The sequence below is a fragment of the Sciurus carolinensis genome, chromosome 9 (assembly GCF_902686445.1).
Source record: "Sciurus carolinensis chromosome 9, mSciCar1.2, whole genome shotgun sequence".
Classification (NCBI taxonomy): Eukaryota; Metazoa; Chordata; class Mammalia; order Rodentia; family Sciuridae; genus Sciurus; species Sciurus carolinensis.
Genome location: NC_062221.1, coordinates 73,472,927 through 73,489,498, shown reverse-complemented (window position 1 = coordinate 73,489,498; position 16,572 = coordinate 73,472,927). Strand labels below are relative to the sequence as shown.

The window sequence follows — 16,572 nt, the reverse complement described above, 5'->3', positions numbered from 1 at the left end:
CGGTACTGTAACAGTGAACTTCCAGGCAACAGCAGGCAGCTTGCGCTCCACTGGCAGTCAGTGATCAGTTTGCTGACTGTTGTCGGAAGATCGGGAGGTGAACCTGTGTGGTGGGTGATGGATAGGTGTAAGGTAGGCGATGGACAGGCAAGAGGCAGGCAAATGGTGGATGATAGGTGCCTAACACTGAGCAATCTGCACTCAAAAAAGGCGTCGATATGCTGGCAGACTGCAGGTGATCACAGCAGACAAATGGGGTAAACAGCAGGGGATCGATAAGCAGCAAAAACTGCCTCACCAAGAAACAGATATCCTCTGCTTGAAACCGAAGTTACGGAGCGACATGGAACGCAGCCTCCCTCTAGTCCGCCATCCTGGATCTCCAACCCAACTGTTTTATTTGCGGTCACATATCAGTTAAATCTTTCAAGTAGAAATGATAAAAGGAGAGACTTGCTTTTAAAAATAATTTTATTTGTATCACAAATATCAGAATAATAAAAGTAAAGTATAACTTTTTAAAAAGAGCTAACACATTTATCAAATGTAATAATAGTAACTTATGTTTTACCTTAGATTTGGCCTATTTGGCAAATTCTTTTTTGAGTTTTCTTTTTGATCTTGTTTAAGGATTATGAATCTTAAATGCAGCAGCAGCTCCTAGTTTCTTGTGGTTTCTTTTAGTGTTTGAGTCTTTGCCTTAGGTTCTTTTCAGCCCACTACCTTTATTTTTTCAGTGATTTGTTCTGAAAGCAACCACTTAAAAGTGTACCCATATTTTCTGGAATTTGGCCCCATTAGAATGTTAGCAAAATGAAACATCTTAAATCCAGTCACATTTGAGAAACTTGGTCATCTTACTCTCCAGCTCCATTTTCAGATGAGAATATCTGATTGCCCCAGTGTTAGTTGGGTCCACTTCTGGTCCAATGGAAGGCATTTTCAGGGAAAGAGAAGTCATAAATAACATAGGAACACAAGTTGACTACTTTCTTCTTTTCGATTCTGTGCTTACTTTAGAAGGATCTAGGAATACCAAGGAGGAAGAGTCACTTTTAGGGATCTAAGGAAGCCCTATGAAAGGCTATTATCACCTCAGAAGATAACTTACTACCTGCACTGTAAAGAAAAAAAAAAAGAATCTCATTTTAAATGAGAACTTTCTTACAACGAGTATTTTATAAATGAGGTTGAACTAGCCTAACATCATTTAAAATGGTTATCAGTCCAATATGAGCCAGTAGGCTATGAATCTTAAAACTGTCCCTCTCCAACCTCACTATTGCTGATACTGCCGGTTATCAGTGAGGAGTTCTGCTTCCTCAGATGTTGAAGTCTGAACATTAGGGAAGCACACTGAGGCAGCATACAAAGCAGGTTTTATTTAAAGGTAGTAACACAGACTTCTCCCGGGAGGGAGAAGGGGGCCATGACTGGTATTCTGGTATCCCAAGAAATGAAAGCACCCTGGATCTTTTATAGACTATAGTTTCCTTTGCTCTCCTGCTCTCTCTTCTCCCTTATCTCTCTCCTTCCTGCCTACCTGACTATCCCCAGGAGATATGGCAGGATGACCAAAAGGTGAGAAGCAGATGGGCAGGGGGAAGGGCCGAATGGAGAGATATAGGCAGAGAGGAGCCCAGGGAGCATTAATCAGCAATTCCCTATCTGCAGCCTTTTAGGAGGGGTAATATAGGCAGATAATCTTAGTAATCAAAGGGCTCTGGAGACAGTGACATTCCAATTTCCCAGGCACAATCTCCAACTTCCCAGATCCAAACTGGCCTCCATTTTCTCGATTCCACCCCATCATCTATCTGTCCTAACTACCTGTCTTTAATTCCAGCTTCATTCCCCTCTCTAATTTTAGGGACTCCTTACTGATGTAAGGAAATGGGACGATGACCACTCTGGCTGCTTCAAGCTGGGAGCGGGCAGCCTGGGGCAAGCAGTTTGGAGTTCCCTTTTAGAAATTCAGTAGATCAAGGGGTTCACAGTAAAAGTCTGGTTGGGAAAGAACAGGTTGTAAAGTCACCAGGGGGTTGAGAGCTTCTATGAGACAGAAAGAAAAAGATATGAGTACTGAAATGGGATTAATACAAAATAAATGTTGCAACATTTGGAACATGTCAATGAATATCATGAAGATGATAGAAGTCAATGATCTCTCACCAGGTGGTGGAAGAACTGAGAAGTTGTTCCCATAACAAGGCCTGACAAAGACTGGAGAGGATGAGGCCTTTATTTGGGAGCATAAATCTTTAACACTGTCAGAATTATACAACATTTAATTTTTAATACATTTAATTTTAATTGTAAATACATTTAATTTTTAATGTCATAAATGTCCCCATAAAATATAGTTAAACTACTTAATGTCATGTGATTTTTGTAAAATATCCTTTTCATTGGTATGACCTCTGTGTTTAGTAGAGATCTCTATATTTCTATTACTTAGGGCTAGATTATCATACTAATAAACATTGATTAAGATTACCTGTGTAGAAGGTTAGGAAGATCTGTAGACCTTACACCAATTAATACTTTCTGACTCTGGCAGTTTCTCTTGATCATTATCAGGCACTCCTGCCTAACAATCTTTCTTTTGTAGCCTCCAGTCTTTACTTATTCTAGGGGGCTAATAGGAGTGCACATCTTAAGTTTCATTTAGTTATTGTTTCTTTTTTTAAATTCGCAGGAATTTAAAAACTGGTTTTAACAGTTAATTGGTCTTAACTATTTTGCTTGGTGTTCAAGATCAAGCTGGTCAAATTGACCTGTTCCTGTCTGTTAAGAGTCAGCTGAGTTCCCACAGGGGTCACTCGTGGGGAATTTGGAAGCAGTTCCTTAGCTCCTTTAGTGCCATTTGCTGGGTAGGGTCTCCTTGATAAGGTGGCTTCCCTTGTAAGTGTAACAGTGATCCCCTTCACCTTTTGAATATAGCTCTGAGGCTTATTTTTAAATGGAACTGATTTTAATTATTTCCTATCTTCTACTTCTGTTGGTGTTGTTCTGTTATTCTTTTTCTAGGACTTTGAGATGTAATATTAGGTTATTTAGTTGTTGTCTTTTTATTCTTTTCTTGAATGTGCTCCATGCAATGAATTTTACTCTTAGTACTGCTTTTATAGTGTTCCAGAGATTTTGATATGTTGTATCATCGTTTTCATTTACCTCTAAGAATTTTTTAATCTCCTCCCTGATGTCTTCTGTTATCCATGCTTCATTCAATAGCATATTATTTAGTCTCCAGGTGTTGGAGTAATTTCTGTTTTTTATTTTGTCATTGATTTCTAATTTTATTCCATTATGATCTGATAGGATACAAGGTAGTATCTCTATTTTTATATTTACTAAGGGCTGCTTGTGGCATAACATATGGTCTGTTTTAGAAAAGGATCCATGTGCTGCTGAGAAGAAAGTGTATTTTCTCACTTTATATTCACTGGGATATTACATATATGTCTGTTAAGTCTAAGTTATTGATTGTGTTATTGAGTTCTGTTTTCTTTGTTTAGTTTTTGTTTGGAAGATCTGTCCAGTGGTGAGAGTTGTGTGTTAATGTCACCCAGAACCATTGTGTTGTGCTCTATTTCATTCCTGGAATTGGGACGGATTTGTTTGACATACATGAATGCACCTTTGTTTGGGGCATATTTATGATCCTTGTGCCTTCCTGATTTATGGTTCCCTTAAGCAGTATGAAATGTCCTTCTTTATCCCTTCTGATCAGCTTTGACTTGAAGTCCACATTATCTGATATAAGGATGGAAACCCCCGCTTTTTTACTGAGTCTGTGTGTGTGGTATGTTTTTTCCCATTCTTTCACCTTTAGTCTGTGGATGTCTTTTTCTATGAGATGAGTCTCTTGAAGGCAGCATATTGTCGGGTCTTTCTTTTTAATCCATTCTGTCAGTCTATGTCTTTTGATTAAATGAGTTTAGGCCATTAACATTCAGGGTTATTATTGAGATATGATTTGTATTCCTGGTCATTTGGGCTTATTTTTGGTTTTTAACTTGGCTTGGTTTCTCCTTTGATTGACTTTACCTTTAAGGTATTTCCTCCCTTTACTGACTTACATTGTTGTTTTTCATTTCCTCCTCATGGAATATTTTGCTCAGAATGTTCTGTAGCACAGGTTTTCTAATTGTAAATTCTTTTAACTTTTGTTTATCATGGAAGGATTTTATTTCATCCTCAAATCTTAAGGTTAGTTTTGCTAGGTATAGGATTCTTGGTTGGCAACCATGTTCTTTCAGAGCTTGAAATATGTTGTTCCAGGCCCTTCTAGCTCTTATGGTCTGGGCTGAGAAATCTGTTGATATTCGTATTGGTTTCCCCCTTTATGTAATCTGATGTTTTTCTTTCACAGTCTTTAAAATCCTATCTTTATTTTGTATGTTAGGCATTTTCATGATAATATGCCTTGGTGTGGATTTGTTGTGATTCTGTGCATTTGGTGTTCTGTAAGCCTCTTGTAGTTGATTTTCCATTTCATTCTTCAGGTTTGGGAAATTTTCTGATATTATTTCATTGAATAGGTTGTTCATTCCTTTGGTTTGTATCTCTGTGCCTTCCTCAATTCCAATAATTCTTAAATTTGTTTTTTTTTTATGATGTCCCATAGTTCTTGGAGGGTCTGTTCATGATTTGTTACCATGTTCTCTGTTTGATCAACTTTATTTTGAAGATTAAATATTTTGTCTTCATTGTCTGAGGTCTTCTAAGTGATCTACTCTGTTGGTGATGCTTTCCATTTTTTATTTGGTTTACTATTTCCTTCATTTCAAGGATTTCTGTGTTTTTTTTTTTTCAGAATCTCTATTGAAATGATCTTTTGCTTCTTGCAGTTGCTATTTTAACTGTTTATTGGAGTATGATCATTCTTTGCCTGCATTTGCTTTCTTTCTCATCCTTTGCTTCACAGATCATTTTAATTATGTATATTCTGAACTCCTTTTTTGACATTTCTTCTACCATGCTGTCATTGGATTCTATTAATATAAAATCTTGGTTGTTTGGAACATGTTCTTCCCTTGTTTTTTCAAGTTGTTCATGTATCTTCCCCTCTAACAGTGCAGATCTGGGGTATTGCAGCTTCCCCCTTATAGGCTTATAGTGACTCTGCAGGTTTCCAAAATCTCTCCTTTAAGGGGGAGATCAATAATAGCAGCACCTGGTACAGACAATATGTAACCCTAAACCAAATAGCCCCTATGAAGACATTAAGAGTATTGTCATAATAAATAGAGAGGATGAATTCAATTTTATCTACAGTATAACCGATAGATTTGCAAAGAGGTCTATAGTTTTGAATGGGGGACAAAGAGGATGGGGAGGGATGTAGGATGTAACTGTTAATGGGATAAGAAAATAGTATATAGAGGTACTAGATCATAGGAAGGGTGAAAGCAGAATCAAAAGTTTGTTTTTAGCATGAGAAAAGGGAGAAAGAGACTCTGAGGAAACAGATACAGAAAAGGAAAATAGAGTAAGAAAAGTAAATAAAAACTTTAAAAATTCAAAAAGGAGAAAAATAATCTACACTATAATAGTCATATACTATTCAAACCTCCCAGTCTTCAGTAACCTGATGCATGAGAGGTACCTGACAATGAGCTTCTAGTCTCCAGCAGGCATCTCAGGATGGGAGTTGCCCCACCTAAAGATGTTGGCTTCCGCTTTGTAGATAATCCAAGATAGCTGCGCTGGTTTCCAAAGTGTTGGTAAATGGGGAGCCACAGCATGGGCACCAACCGGGCATGGGTGCTGAGTCTTGGCAGGGTGTGGGTGGGCTGGGGGTTCTTCAGGTCCTGGCTGTTGTCCCAAAATGGTGGCAGCCATGTGTAACCAAACCTGTGGGTACTGTGACAATGGACTTCCAGACAACAGTGGGAAGCAGGTGATCCACTAGTGGTCTGTGGGCGGTCTGCAGGCTAATGGTGGATGATCAGCAGATGAACCTTGGGCAGTGGGTGATGGGTAGGTGAAAGACTGGTGATGGTCAGGCAAGAGGCAGGTAAACAGGCAAATGACAGATGATAGGCAGCTGTCAATGAGCAATCTGCACTGAAAAGGCAGACTTCAGGCAATTGAGATGGACAAATGGCATGAACAGCAGGGGATTGATGAGCAGCAAAGACTGCCTCAAAGAGAAACAGATTTTCCTCTGCTTGAATCCCAAGTTATGGAGAGACAAGGAGTGCAGTCTCCCTCTAATTCCTCACTTTCTGGGCTTTAACTTTAATGTCTATAACTTTATAGTCATTTAGCCCCTTTAATTTAATTGGGGTCTATATTATCTGCCCTATAGGTGTTGGTTTATTATCTCAAATTCACCCATGTTGTTTGTTCTTGAATCAGTACCTCTGCAAAACACTAAAAGGCAATAGTTATAGAGTTTATAAGGAAAATACAAAATGGAATTAACAAGAGTAAAAACATATTTAGTCTGTGTAATAGCTATCTTGAGTTTTGACTCAGTTATACATTATATCCCCTGTTCAAGATCACAGTAATTTTACAGCAAAAATTAATCTTTTAAATGTAAGTTTAAATGAGCTGATGTCTGGCTTATTTTGGAGCCACTCTAACACGCAGTAGGTGGGAGGCAGTGCCTTATCTCAGGTAAGGCAGGGTTCTTCACCAATCTCCAAGTGTTCTAGTTCTGAAGCTATCTTTGCCTGTTTTTTGAATATCATTTTATAAAGTTTACATATATTGTTTTCTGAATGTATATGAATGTTAGTTAACACAATATGACATTACATCCAAAACATGAATCAAGCAAAGGCTGAAGGACTGGGGATATCTCAGTTGGTAGAGTGTTTGCCTTGCAAGCACAAGGTCATGGGTTCAATCCCCAGCACTGAGGAAAAAAAAAAAAAAAAAGGAAAGGTTGAGAGAGCTTTTAGCTTTATTTTTGTGGAAAAAGTGGCAAAATCCTTTTGTGTTTCACAATATTAATCTTTAAAGAGATTAGGCTTGCATTATCTTTTAGAAATAAATTTACATTTTTATCATGGTGTAGAAGATAACATAAGGTTCATGTCCAGTTACAGAACATTAAATGATATAAATAAATCCTCAATAAAACATGCTATTTTTATAAGTTTAAAATTACCATTATAAACAAGTTTAGTTTAGAGAATAGCAACTTGATAAAAATATTCTTTTAAATTTTCTGCTTTAAAGACTTGTATACCTGGAAGATATGAACACATTTAGTATGCAATACTGATGTTTTTTATATTAACAAAGTTTAACTTTTAAAGGAAAATTTATATTGTGATATAGTGTAATACTCGAAAATAAAATAACAGTTATTGCCGTGCAACCAGTGTTAAACAGATCCCAATTCCTTCAAGATCAGTCACTTCAAAAAATAAAACAATAGACACAATGTTAAGAGTAAATTAATGTTTTAGTTTACTTGTCAGTTTAACATATGGATTAAACCTTGGTTTTATATCAGTACATTAGTATTTGACCTTAGGGCAAAATCTTAAATAGCTTTAACTGATTGTCCCATATACATATAACCAACTTAGTTACACACAAACTTGTTGAAATTTGCCATTTATGTACACACAGACTTTCTTAGCACTTACTTATAACTTCATGTATTTTATCACACAAAGACGTTCTTACCCAGAAATATTTGCTTTTTCCTTCTACTAAATATATTTCCATACATATAACTGAAATTTTTAGCTGTTGATCCCTTTTTAAATTCATGCTCTGAAACAACCCTTATGAAAGTTCTTAATTGAGATAAAGTACTCCATTTTAATAAGAAGAAATACTTTATGTTATTTACAGTACTCTAATTGAAACAGTTGAAATTTTGGATCCCTTGTATATAGAATTGTACCTGTTAGGACTTAATTCTTAGTAACCTTGTTTTTAGTGTTGACACAAAGCAATTTTAAACACTTTTTTATTTACCAATCTATGAAAACACCAATAATGTTTAAGTATGTTACCCCAAGGAATTTAAGGAGTTAAGAGTACTTGTTATACTTAACAGTTAGGATTTTAACTTTGTAAATTAATCAGGTGTCTCTAACAAACACATTTGAGTAATCCTATACATGTCAAATCTAATTTATTTACTGTAAAACCCAAGATGTCAGACAAGTGTATTGAACAGTATTTGTCATCTCTTTCATGTTGAAGAAAAGTCCTAGAAACAATGGATATTAGACATCAACATTTTATAAGTTTGACCACCTAGAGAGATTTGTGAGTTAAATAATTTTAAAGACATTTTATCTTCATTTGTTTACCCAATTTAAATTGAACCTTTTAAAATCACGTGAATTAAAGGTATCTGGATCCATTTTTAAATTTTAATTCATGAGTGATCATTATCTATATACCAATTTTGATATCATGTACATGATATATGGACACACATATATAGACAGACAACACAATAGACACATAACACAAAAGCAAAGACCTTGTAAATTTTCAATAAGGAGAAAAAAGAAAATCTACACTACAACAGTCATACAGTATTTAAACCTCCCAGTCTTCAGTAGCCTGATGTATGTGAGAGGTATCTTACAATGAGCTTCCAGTCTCCAGCAGGTGTCTCAGGATGGGATTTGCCCCACCTAAAGATGGAAGATACATCTTCCAGGATTATCCAAGATGGCCACTGTGCCTTCTAAATGTGTTGGGAAATGGGGAGTTGCAGCTCAGGGTGTGGGCGTGGTCAGCTGGAGGTCCTGGAGGTGGGGTGTGGTTGGTCTGGTTGCAGGATCCTGCAGGTACTGTGACAGTGAAGTTCCAGGCAGCAGCAGACAGCTGGCGCTCCAGCTGGTGGTCAGTTTGCTGACTGCTGTGGGCCGATCGGGAGGTGAACCTTGGGCAGGTGATGGATAGGTGAAAGGCAGGCGATGGGCAGGCAAGAGGCAGGCAAATGGCGATGATAGGTGCCTGACAGTGAGCAATCAAGAAACAGCCTCTGCTTGAAACCCAAGTTACCGAGTGACAAGGAACGCAGCCTCCCTCTAGTCCTCCATCTTGGATCCTCCCTTGTAAGTTTTTGTAGGTGAATCTCCATTACAATGTCACAGATGTTTAAAACTCTGGTTGAATAAAAATAGGACTGATCATAAAGACATTAAAATCATGAGCTCAAAAAATATAGAATTTAAGAAAAAAACAAGAGTACTAGAAAAAAATGACAAGCCTGTTAATTATTTTAGTAAAGCATCATAAAATTTACTTTTTGGTTTAAATTAGTAGGAGTTCAGGTAAAAGATGCTTTTTCTTTTCTTTTTCTCTTGGATCTCTTCCTGAGCCTGCAGGTTTCTTCCATTACATTTTAATGTAAGCCTTGACTGAGATCTGGAAGAAGCTGAAGAAAATTGCTCCTTCGAGCAGAAATTCATCTAGGGCATTTTAATAATTTTTTTTTCCTAGTTGGTAATAGGACAGGTTTGGATGTGGAAGAAAATTATGAGACCTTATTTTCCATTACTTTCAAGAATGAAGCTACTATGCTAAGCTCTTTATTGAAATATGCCATTGGCTATTGAGCTGGTTTGTCCATGGCTGCCTTTCCAGTGTTTTTGGGTGACTATTTCCAGGGTTATTTTTCTTCTCAGTGACAAACAGGTTAAATCTTGCTCCATAGGTAAGCTGAGGGCAGGGGCTTCAAGTAAGACACCTTTTTGATATCTTAAAAACTTTAGTATGTTCTGTTTCCCATACCAGGGCAGTTGCTCCTTGGTGTAGAGTTTCTTTAAGGAGGCTATAAAGAAGCTTAGCTAATTACCCATACCCAGGAATCCAAAGCCTGTGGTATCCAGTTATCCCTAGGAAGCCCCTGAGTTGCTTTATGGTCTGGGGCAGAGGATATTGTCCTATGGGTACTATTCTTTCCTGTCCTTGCTTGAGGGTTCCTTGAGACAGTTGCAATCCTAAATATTAAACCTGTTGATGGCATAATTGAGTTTTCTTCTTTGAGATCTCATAATCCCTATCAGCTAAGAAGTTTAGGAGTTCTGTAATGGTCTTTTGACATTCCTTCTGTGTGGTGGAACATAAAAGGATTTCAGCTACATATTGGAGAAAAATTACAGATGTTTTATCTCTGAATTCTGTTAAGTCCTTAGCTAGTGCTGTTGGAACAGGTGAGGGCCATCTCTAAATCCTTGAGGCAACACTGTCCAGGTTAATTGAGATCCAGTATCTGGTTCTTAAAGGTAAACAAACATTGCAATTGAGAGTCTAGGGTATACAGAAAAAGGCATTTTTAAATCTAACACAGTAAACCAAGCAGCAGCTGGAATCTCAGATAACAGAGTATATGGATTAAGAATCACAGGTTGGAGGGAAAAGACTGCTTCATTAATTATTCTAAGGTTCTGGACTAGGCGCCATTCCCCATTTGGCTTTTGAACTCCTAAAATGGGTGGATTACATGGGCTGTTGCAGGGTAGTAAAAGTTTCTGCTGTTTGAGGTTTTGAATGATCCTTAATAAACCCTTTTTCTTCTCTTTATGCTCCCTTTCTTTCTTTTCCTCTTGATCTCTATTATTAAAAAAAAATGGAAAATGTAAGCTGGAGGATATCACTTAAGGATTGATCAGGGTCATATGCCAATTTTGTACTTTCCTTCAAATGTCTGGGGCTGACTGAATGATAAATTTATCCTTTAAAATAGGTGGCTCTCTATGGATTCAGGATCCAGGGTGGTGTGTTTTCTCATTGCCTCCCTGAGTTTCTCCATGAAAATAGCAGGACTTTCCTGGGGACCCTGTACAATTTCAGAGACCTTGGAATAATGAGCTTTTGCTTGATTCTCCTGAGGGCCTTAAGGCTCAACATTTGGAAATGTCTAACCCTCCAAGTGTTCTGTTCATCATTTGGATCCCAGTCAGTATCATTTCTGGGAACTACATGTGCTCTAGATGGTTAAGTAATAACATAATCTTTTCAGGTGAAGTCAAATACCTGACATAAGTTCTGAAACATCTCAATACATTTATTTGGAGCCTCTGAAAATCTCCCTAAATTTATTCTTATCTGTTGTAAGTTGGAAGGGAGTCCCCTTGATTTCTCTCCCTTAGTAGGTGATTCCTTAAGTCCTTCCCCTCTAATGGCAGAGATTATTGAGGCAAAGCTGGCAAAATATGAAAGACACATTTCTTGATCATTTGTAATTTCCCAGTGTGCAGGCTAATGGTGAACCTGGCAATACTATTGAGAGTGAAACTCCCATCTTCAGTGAGAAAATTAGGGATGTCTCCCTAAGTTTGAGCTTCAATACAGTCTATAAAACCCATCTCTTGCCACCGGGCTTTGCCAAAGTTATTTCTGGCCTCCTTTGGCAAAGTACTAGGGTCCCAGCTTGTTCTATGCCAGAGACCCTTGGAGGATTCAGACTTAAGGACATTACTGCTTTCCTTCCTGCCACTTTAAACTCCTGATTATGAAAAACCCATGGCAAAAGTAAAAATTGCACATTTTTTTTTTGACTATTTTTTGCCCTGTAGACTAAAGGAATCTCAGGAGGGTGAGAGGACATCTATTGGTTGTTAGTTGTATAATGCCCTTTTCTCGAGGAACTCTCAGGAGGGGTTGATTTAGAATGCAAGTAATCTTGGTAATCAAAGGGCTCTGGAGACAGTGACATTCCAATCTCCCAGGGGTGGTCTCCAACTTCCCAGATCCAAACTGGCCTCCATTTTCTTGATTTGACCCTATCACCTATCTATCCTGACTTCCTGTCTTTAATTCTGGCTTTATTGCTTTGAGGTATAAAAGGCATTCACTCATCTTACACATCAGAGGAAATTAATTTTGGATAGTTCTATTTTCTCTAAAATCTGATGAGGAAGTTAGAGAGCAACAAAGGAAAAAAAATGTAAAATCAAATTCTGGCTCCAAGCTCAGTAGCACATGCCTGTAATCCCAGCTACTCAGGAGGCTGAGGCAGGAGGATCACAAGTTAAAAGTTAGTCTGGGCAACTCAGCAAGATTCTGTCTCAAAAATGAGAAAAGAAAAAGGTGGTGTGTGTGTGCATGCATATGTGTGTGTGTATGTGCGTGCATGTGTGTGTGCTGGGGATGTAGCTCTGTGGTTGAGCTCTGGATTCAATAGGAAAAAAAAAAGAAGCCCAGCATCAAACTGTTGAAGAGAAATTGCACTGAGCACCTGAGCCCTTTGATCCTGTCTAGCCTTTATAACTTATCTCTGCTGTGCCTTTCAGTGTCCTTGTCATTAAGACTAATATTCTCTAACGTCACTTCTACACACAGAGAATTTTTGGTTTCTAAACCTTATCAAGGTCACCAGAGGTACCTCAGTGCCCCTTGCAGTCCTCTAGACACTTCTGCAAAACCACTACAGTGAAGAGGCTTCTCCTAGCAAACAGACACTTAAAGGACATGGCTGGGTAGTTCAAGCATCTGAAGAAGTTTCTAGAAGAAGTCAATCACAAACGGAGGTGGAGCCTTTGGAAACAAAATAAATGAGTACTTGAAGCCCTACATTTGCAAGGGAGGAAAACATTTTTCAATTGTGCATTTTTAATCTCAAGGCCAAGAATGTTCCTAGCTTGAGGTAATATTGTAGATATAAATCTTAATAGCTAAAGAATATGAAGGAAGACTAGAAGTATGAGAGAATTTAGAACTAGTCTAATTTTCTTCACATGAAATATCTGTCAGACAAGTATTTATTAAAGCAGTTACCACCAATCAAATGCTATTGATCAAGGCTCTATGTTTATGGCAAAGATGCATCAGATACGGTTGCTCTATTCCATAAGTATATTAAGTTTGTAAAGTATATAAGACATGAAAATAAATACAGGGTTGTACCAAATTTCAGAGGCCAAATTCTCAAAACCATGTGCTAGTTATTGAATCTTCTTGAGGGAAAAGGAAAGATTTCAGTATCAAGAAGTGAGCAATATACTGAAATGAAAAGAAAACGGGGTAGGTGTTTAAAAGACTGCTTTAGGAAACGTGTAATGAAAGGAGCTTGAAGCCTAGTTTGAGTCCTGGTTCAGCTCCTTATCTGTATAACCTCAACAAATCACTCACCTTCTGGCAGTCTCCAGTTTCTCTCCCATAAAATAGGCTTAGAAAGATATTGCTCAAAGAAATTTTAAAATTATTTATTTGTTTTGCTGTACTGGAGACTAAACCCAGTGGTACTCTACCACTAAGCTACTAAGATGAAATGGTAGGCTGGGCATGTTAGTACACATCTGTAATCCCAGTGTCTCGAGAGGTTGAGGCAAGAGGATGGCAAGTTAGAGGTCAGCCTCAGCAATTCAGAGAGGCCCTAAGCAACTAAAGCAAGACCCTGTCTCAAAAAGAAAAAAAAAAAAGAAGAAAAGAAAAGAAAAAAAAAGGTAAGGGATGGGGATGTAGCTCAGTGGTAAAGCACCTCTGAGTTCAATCCCTACTACCAAAACAAACAAACAAACAAACAAAAAGATGAAACGTTGTTTTAAGAAAAATAAAGACATTTATTTTTCATTTTCCTTTATTTTTAAAGGAAATTCTACAGATTTTCCTTTCTCAGGGAGGTGTTACCCCAAACTTCGTAAGTCAAAACTAAACTGTTCATGGAGGTTACAAGTACCCTAGACCTGATAATCAGTCTAGGATTTCAATGTTCCAATGTTTCTTTTACAGGAAAAGACCAGGGTCTTTAGGAGAACACAAAATTGATAGATGTTAAGAGTGTAATTCTCACAAAGCTAAAGTTCCTTTAACAGAAAGAACATTCCAGATCCTCAACAGTAATCACCCTTCTGTATGTAGAGTCAGTAAGACAGATCTAAAGTCTTGAACCCCATTCACTAGCATCTAGCGTGCTCACATAGGTGCCTGGAAACGATACTATGTGAACAATGGAAAGAACTGAGGATGTTTAGACTGAAGAGATCAGCTGGAACGCAGAGTTAAAAGTTTCAAAACTTTTCCTGTAAGCACCAGGGTCTCTTCTGAGTCTTTAAGTGAGAAAAGGACATGACAGAATAATCCTTGATGTAATTTGGTTGAGTGATTGGTCAGAAGGATAAATCTGTCAGTAAGATGCAGAGAAATCAAGGATGATGTTATCATGTTAGTACATAGTGACCCCAATCTGTGTCCACCGAAAGTGAGAGATAGAGGAAAATGAATGATCAGAATAAGAAGTTAGCGCAGGAGTATTTTCAAGATAAATCAAATTGGTGTTTTATAAGTGAAGATATTGAGTTGGCTGACAAGAGGGGAACATTGCAAGATGGCAGAATAGCACAGCAAAGGAAAAGTCTGCAATAGGCAATTTGCATGAGGGGAGAAACTGAGAGGGAGGCCAAGCACCCTTGAGTCTGTTTAGAGTAATCTGAATGAAGTTTTTGAGGTGAGGTAGTAGGTAAAAGACCTCACTTTTGGTACTAAGAGGAAGAAAGACTTTTTCACAACCTGCATGATCTCATATGTCCCACATGGGTAGAGGAGAGCTAGAGGAAGCTATGTTTTCACATTCTCTTCAGTCTTAGGCTTTTCCAGGTCCAGTGTAAATACAGGATGTCCTCATCTCTATTTCTACCTTCTTCCTTCATATTTTATTCAGCTTTTTCACTACTGTGAGTAAATGATCTGACCACTACAATTATAAAGGAGGAAAAGTTTATTTGGCAGCTTATGGTTTCAGAATTCTTAGTCCTTAGAAGGTTGGACACATTCCTTGGGGCTCTAGGATCATAGTGGAAGAGTGTGGCAGAGGGAACCAGCTCACATATTGATCAGAAAGCAGAGAGAGAGTTCTCCACTTGCGAGATACAAATATATACCCCATAGCCATGCCCCCAATTAACCACTTCTTCCAGCCACACACCACCTGCTTCCAGTTGCCAGTAACTGCCACCAGTTAATTCCATCAGGGAATTAATTCACTGATTAGGTTAAGACTATCACAGCCCAATCATTTTTCCTCTGAGCCTTCTTGCATTGTCTCACATGTGAACTTTTGGGGGACACCACATATCCAAACTATAACATTACACCCCTGGTCCCCAAAAGCTAAATACAATTAGTCCATTTGTAAGAGTCCCCATAGTCTCAACAGTATAAACATTGATCAAAATTCAAGTCCAAAGTCTTTTCTGAGGCTCAAGGCAATCCTTTCATTGTGAGCGCCTATAAAATCAAAAGCAATTTACAATATCCAACATATAAAGGTACTGAGTAAACATTTCCATTTGAAAAATTAGGTGCATAGAAAGAAGGGGTAGGACCAAAGCAAGGCCAAAATCCAGTTGGGCAAACAGCTCTTGTGGCTCCATGTCCAGCATCTGGGGCACATGGCATGGTGATGCTCTCTCCAAAGGGCATATGTAGCTTGACCCTGTGGACTTGTTGTTTGCAGCCAAAGTGGCCTTCCTGTTGGCTTGTCTCTGCTCATTTCCTGCAGCTTTCCTTGGACCATGTCCCATGTTACTGGCATTTCTTAATCTCAGGGGTCTCCACCGCAGATTTGACTTCCTCCCACATATCCACACTTTGACTTCTTAGGGAGTGCCTGCAGAGACTCCAGCCTTGCTGTGCTTTGCCTGACTTCCCAGGCCTTCCTTAGAAATCTTAGTGGAAGCCTCCATGAACCCTTAACTCCAGCATCCTACATTCCTGCAAAACTAGCACCATGTGGTTGACACCAAGGTCTGTAGTACCACAGCCTCCAGGGACCTTTGCCACATCAACCTCTGAGTGTCTGGTGGCTGAGCATGTTGAAAAAACTTCCTAGGCCCCCTTGTGCAAGAAGGATACCCCACTGGTATTTTCTCAAGAGAATATTCACCTTACTCCCTTGAGATTGAGATGGATGTGGTCTTGCCAACTTCTGAGATGACTTCAAGCCATCTTTCTTATTGTCTCTAGGCAAAGTCTTCAGCATTCCTTTAGTGGCAGTAATGCCTTTAACAGCCTCAACTTTCTTAGCCCTAGTTTTACTCCTGCCTTTCAAGTCCATGTTTTTCAAGTTTTTCTGCTCTTTTTTCTGCTCCTGATTATCAAAATAAATTTGGCTAAAAGCCACTGCCAGCAATGTCTATGTCACTGCCTGAAATGTTCTGCTGTCTAGAAATTTCCTCCACCAGGTTAAGAAATCCATTGCTTTTAAAATCAGCCTCACAGAAAGTCTCAGAATACAGATAAAATGCAGACAACTTCTCAGTCAGAACGTAACACAAATGGCCTCTACTCCAAATTTCAACAGAGTTCTCCTTTTCTGAACCCTCTTGAGCCCGGTCTTCACTGACTACAGTCCTATTGCCATTCTGGTGTTCTGAGCTCCCACCAAAATTGACCATTAATCTCTGCTCAAAACATTCTAAAACATTTCCATCTTGTATTGCTACACATCTTGAAATTCCTCCTAACAACTTCAAAAAGCTCAAAAGCTTTGGAACCACATGGCCAGGTTAATCACAGTGATGACCCCACTCTTGGTACTAATTTCTGTTTTAGTCAGCTTCTTCACAGCTCTGACTAAATTTTCTGACCAGCACAATTATAGAGGAGAAAAAATTTATTTGGGGGCACATGGTT

General features: G+C 38.4%; 1 protein-coding gene across 3 annotated transcripts in view; it reads right to left on the bottom strand.

Moving 5' to 3' along the window:
• Positions 1–8,954: 8,954 nt before the first annotated feature.
• Positions 8,955–16,572, bottom strand: part of Cd80 (CD80 molecule) — a 30,597-nt gene continuing 22,979 nt past the window's right edge. Inside the window, exon 6 of one of the 3 annotated variants that reach the window (XM_047563015.1) lies at positions 8,955–9,101. In XM_047563015.1, the coding sequence (XP_047418971.1) occupies positions 9,094–9,101 (8 nt within the window). In that variant the 3' untranslated portion in view covers positions 8,955–9,093. Of the gene's footprint in view, positions 9,102–9,124; positions 9,364–16,572 lie in introns of those variants that run through there. The other 2 variants (XR_007110097.1, XM_047563013.1) reach the window with 2 other exon arrangements.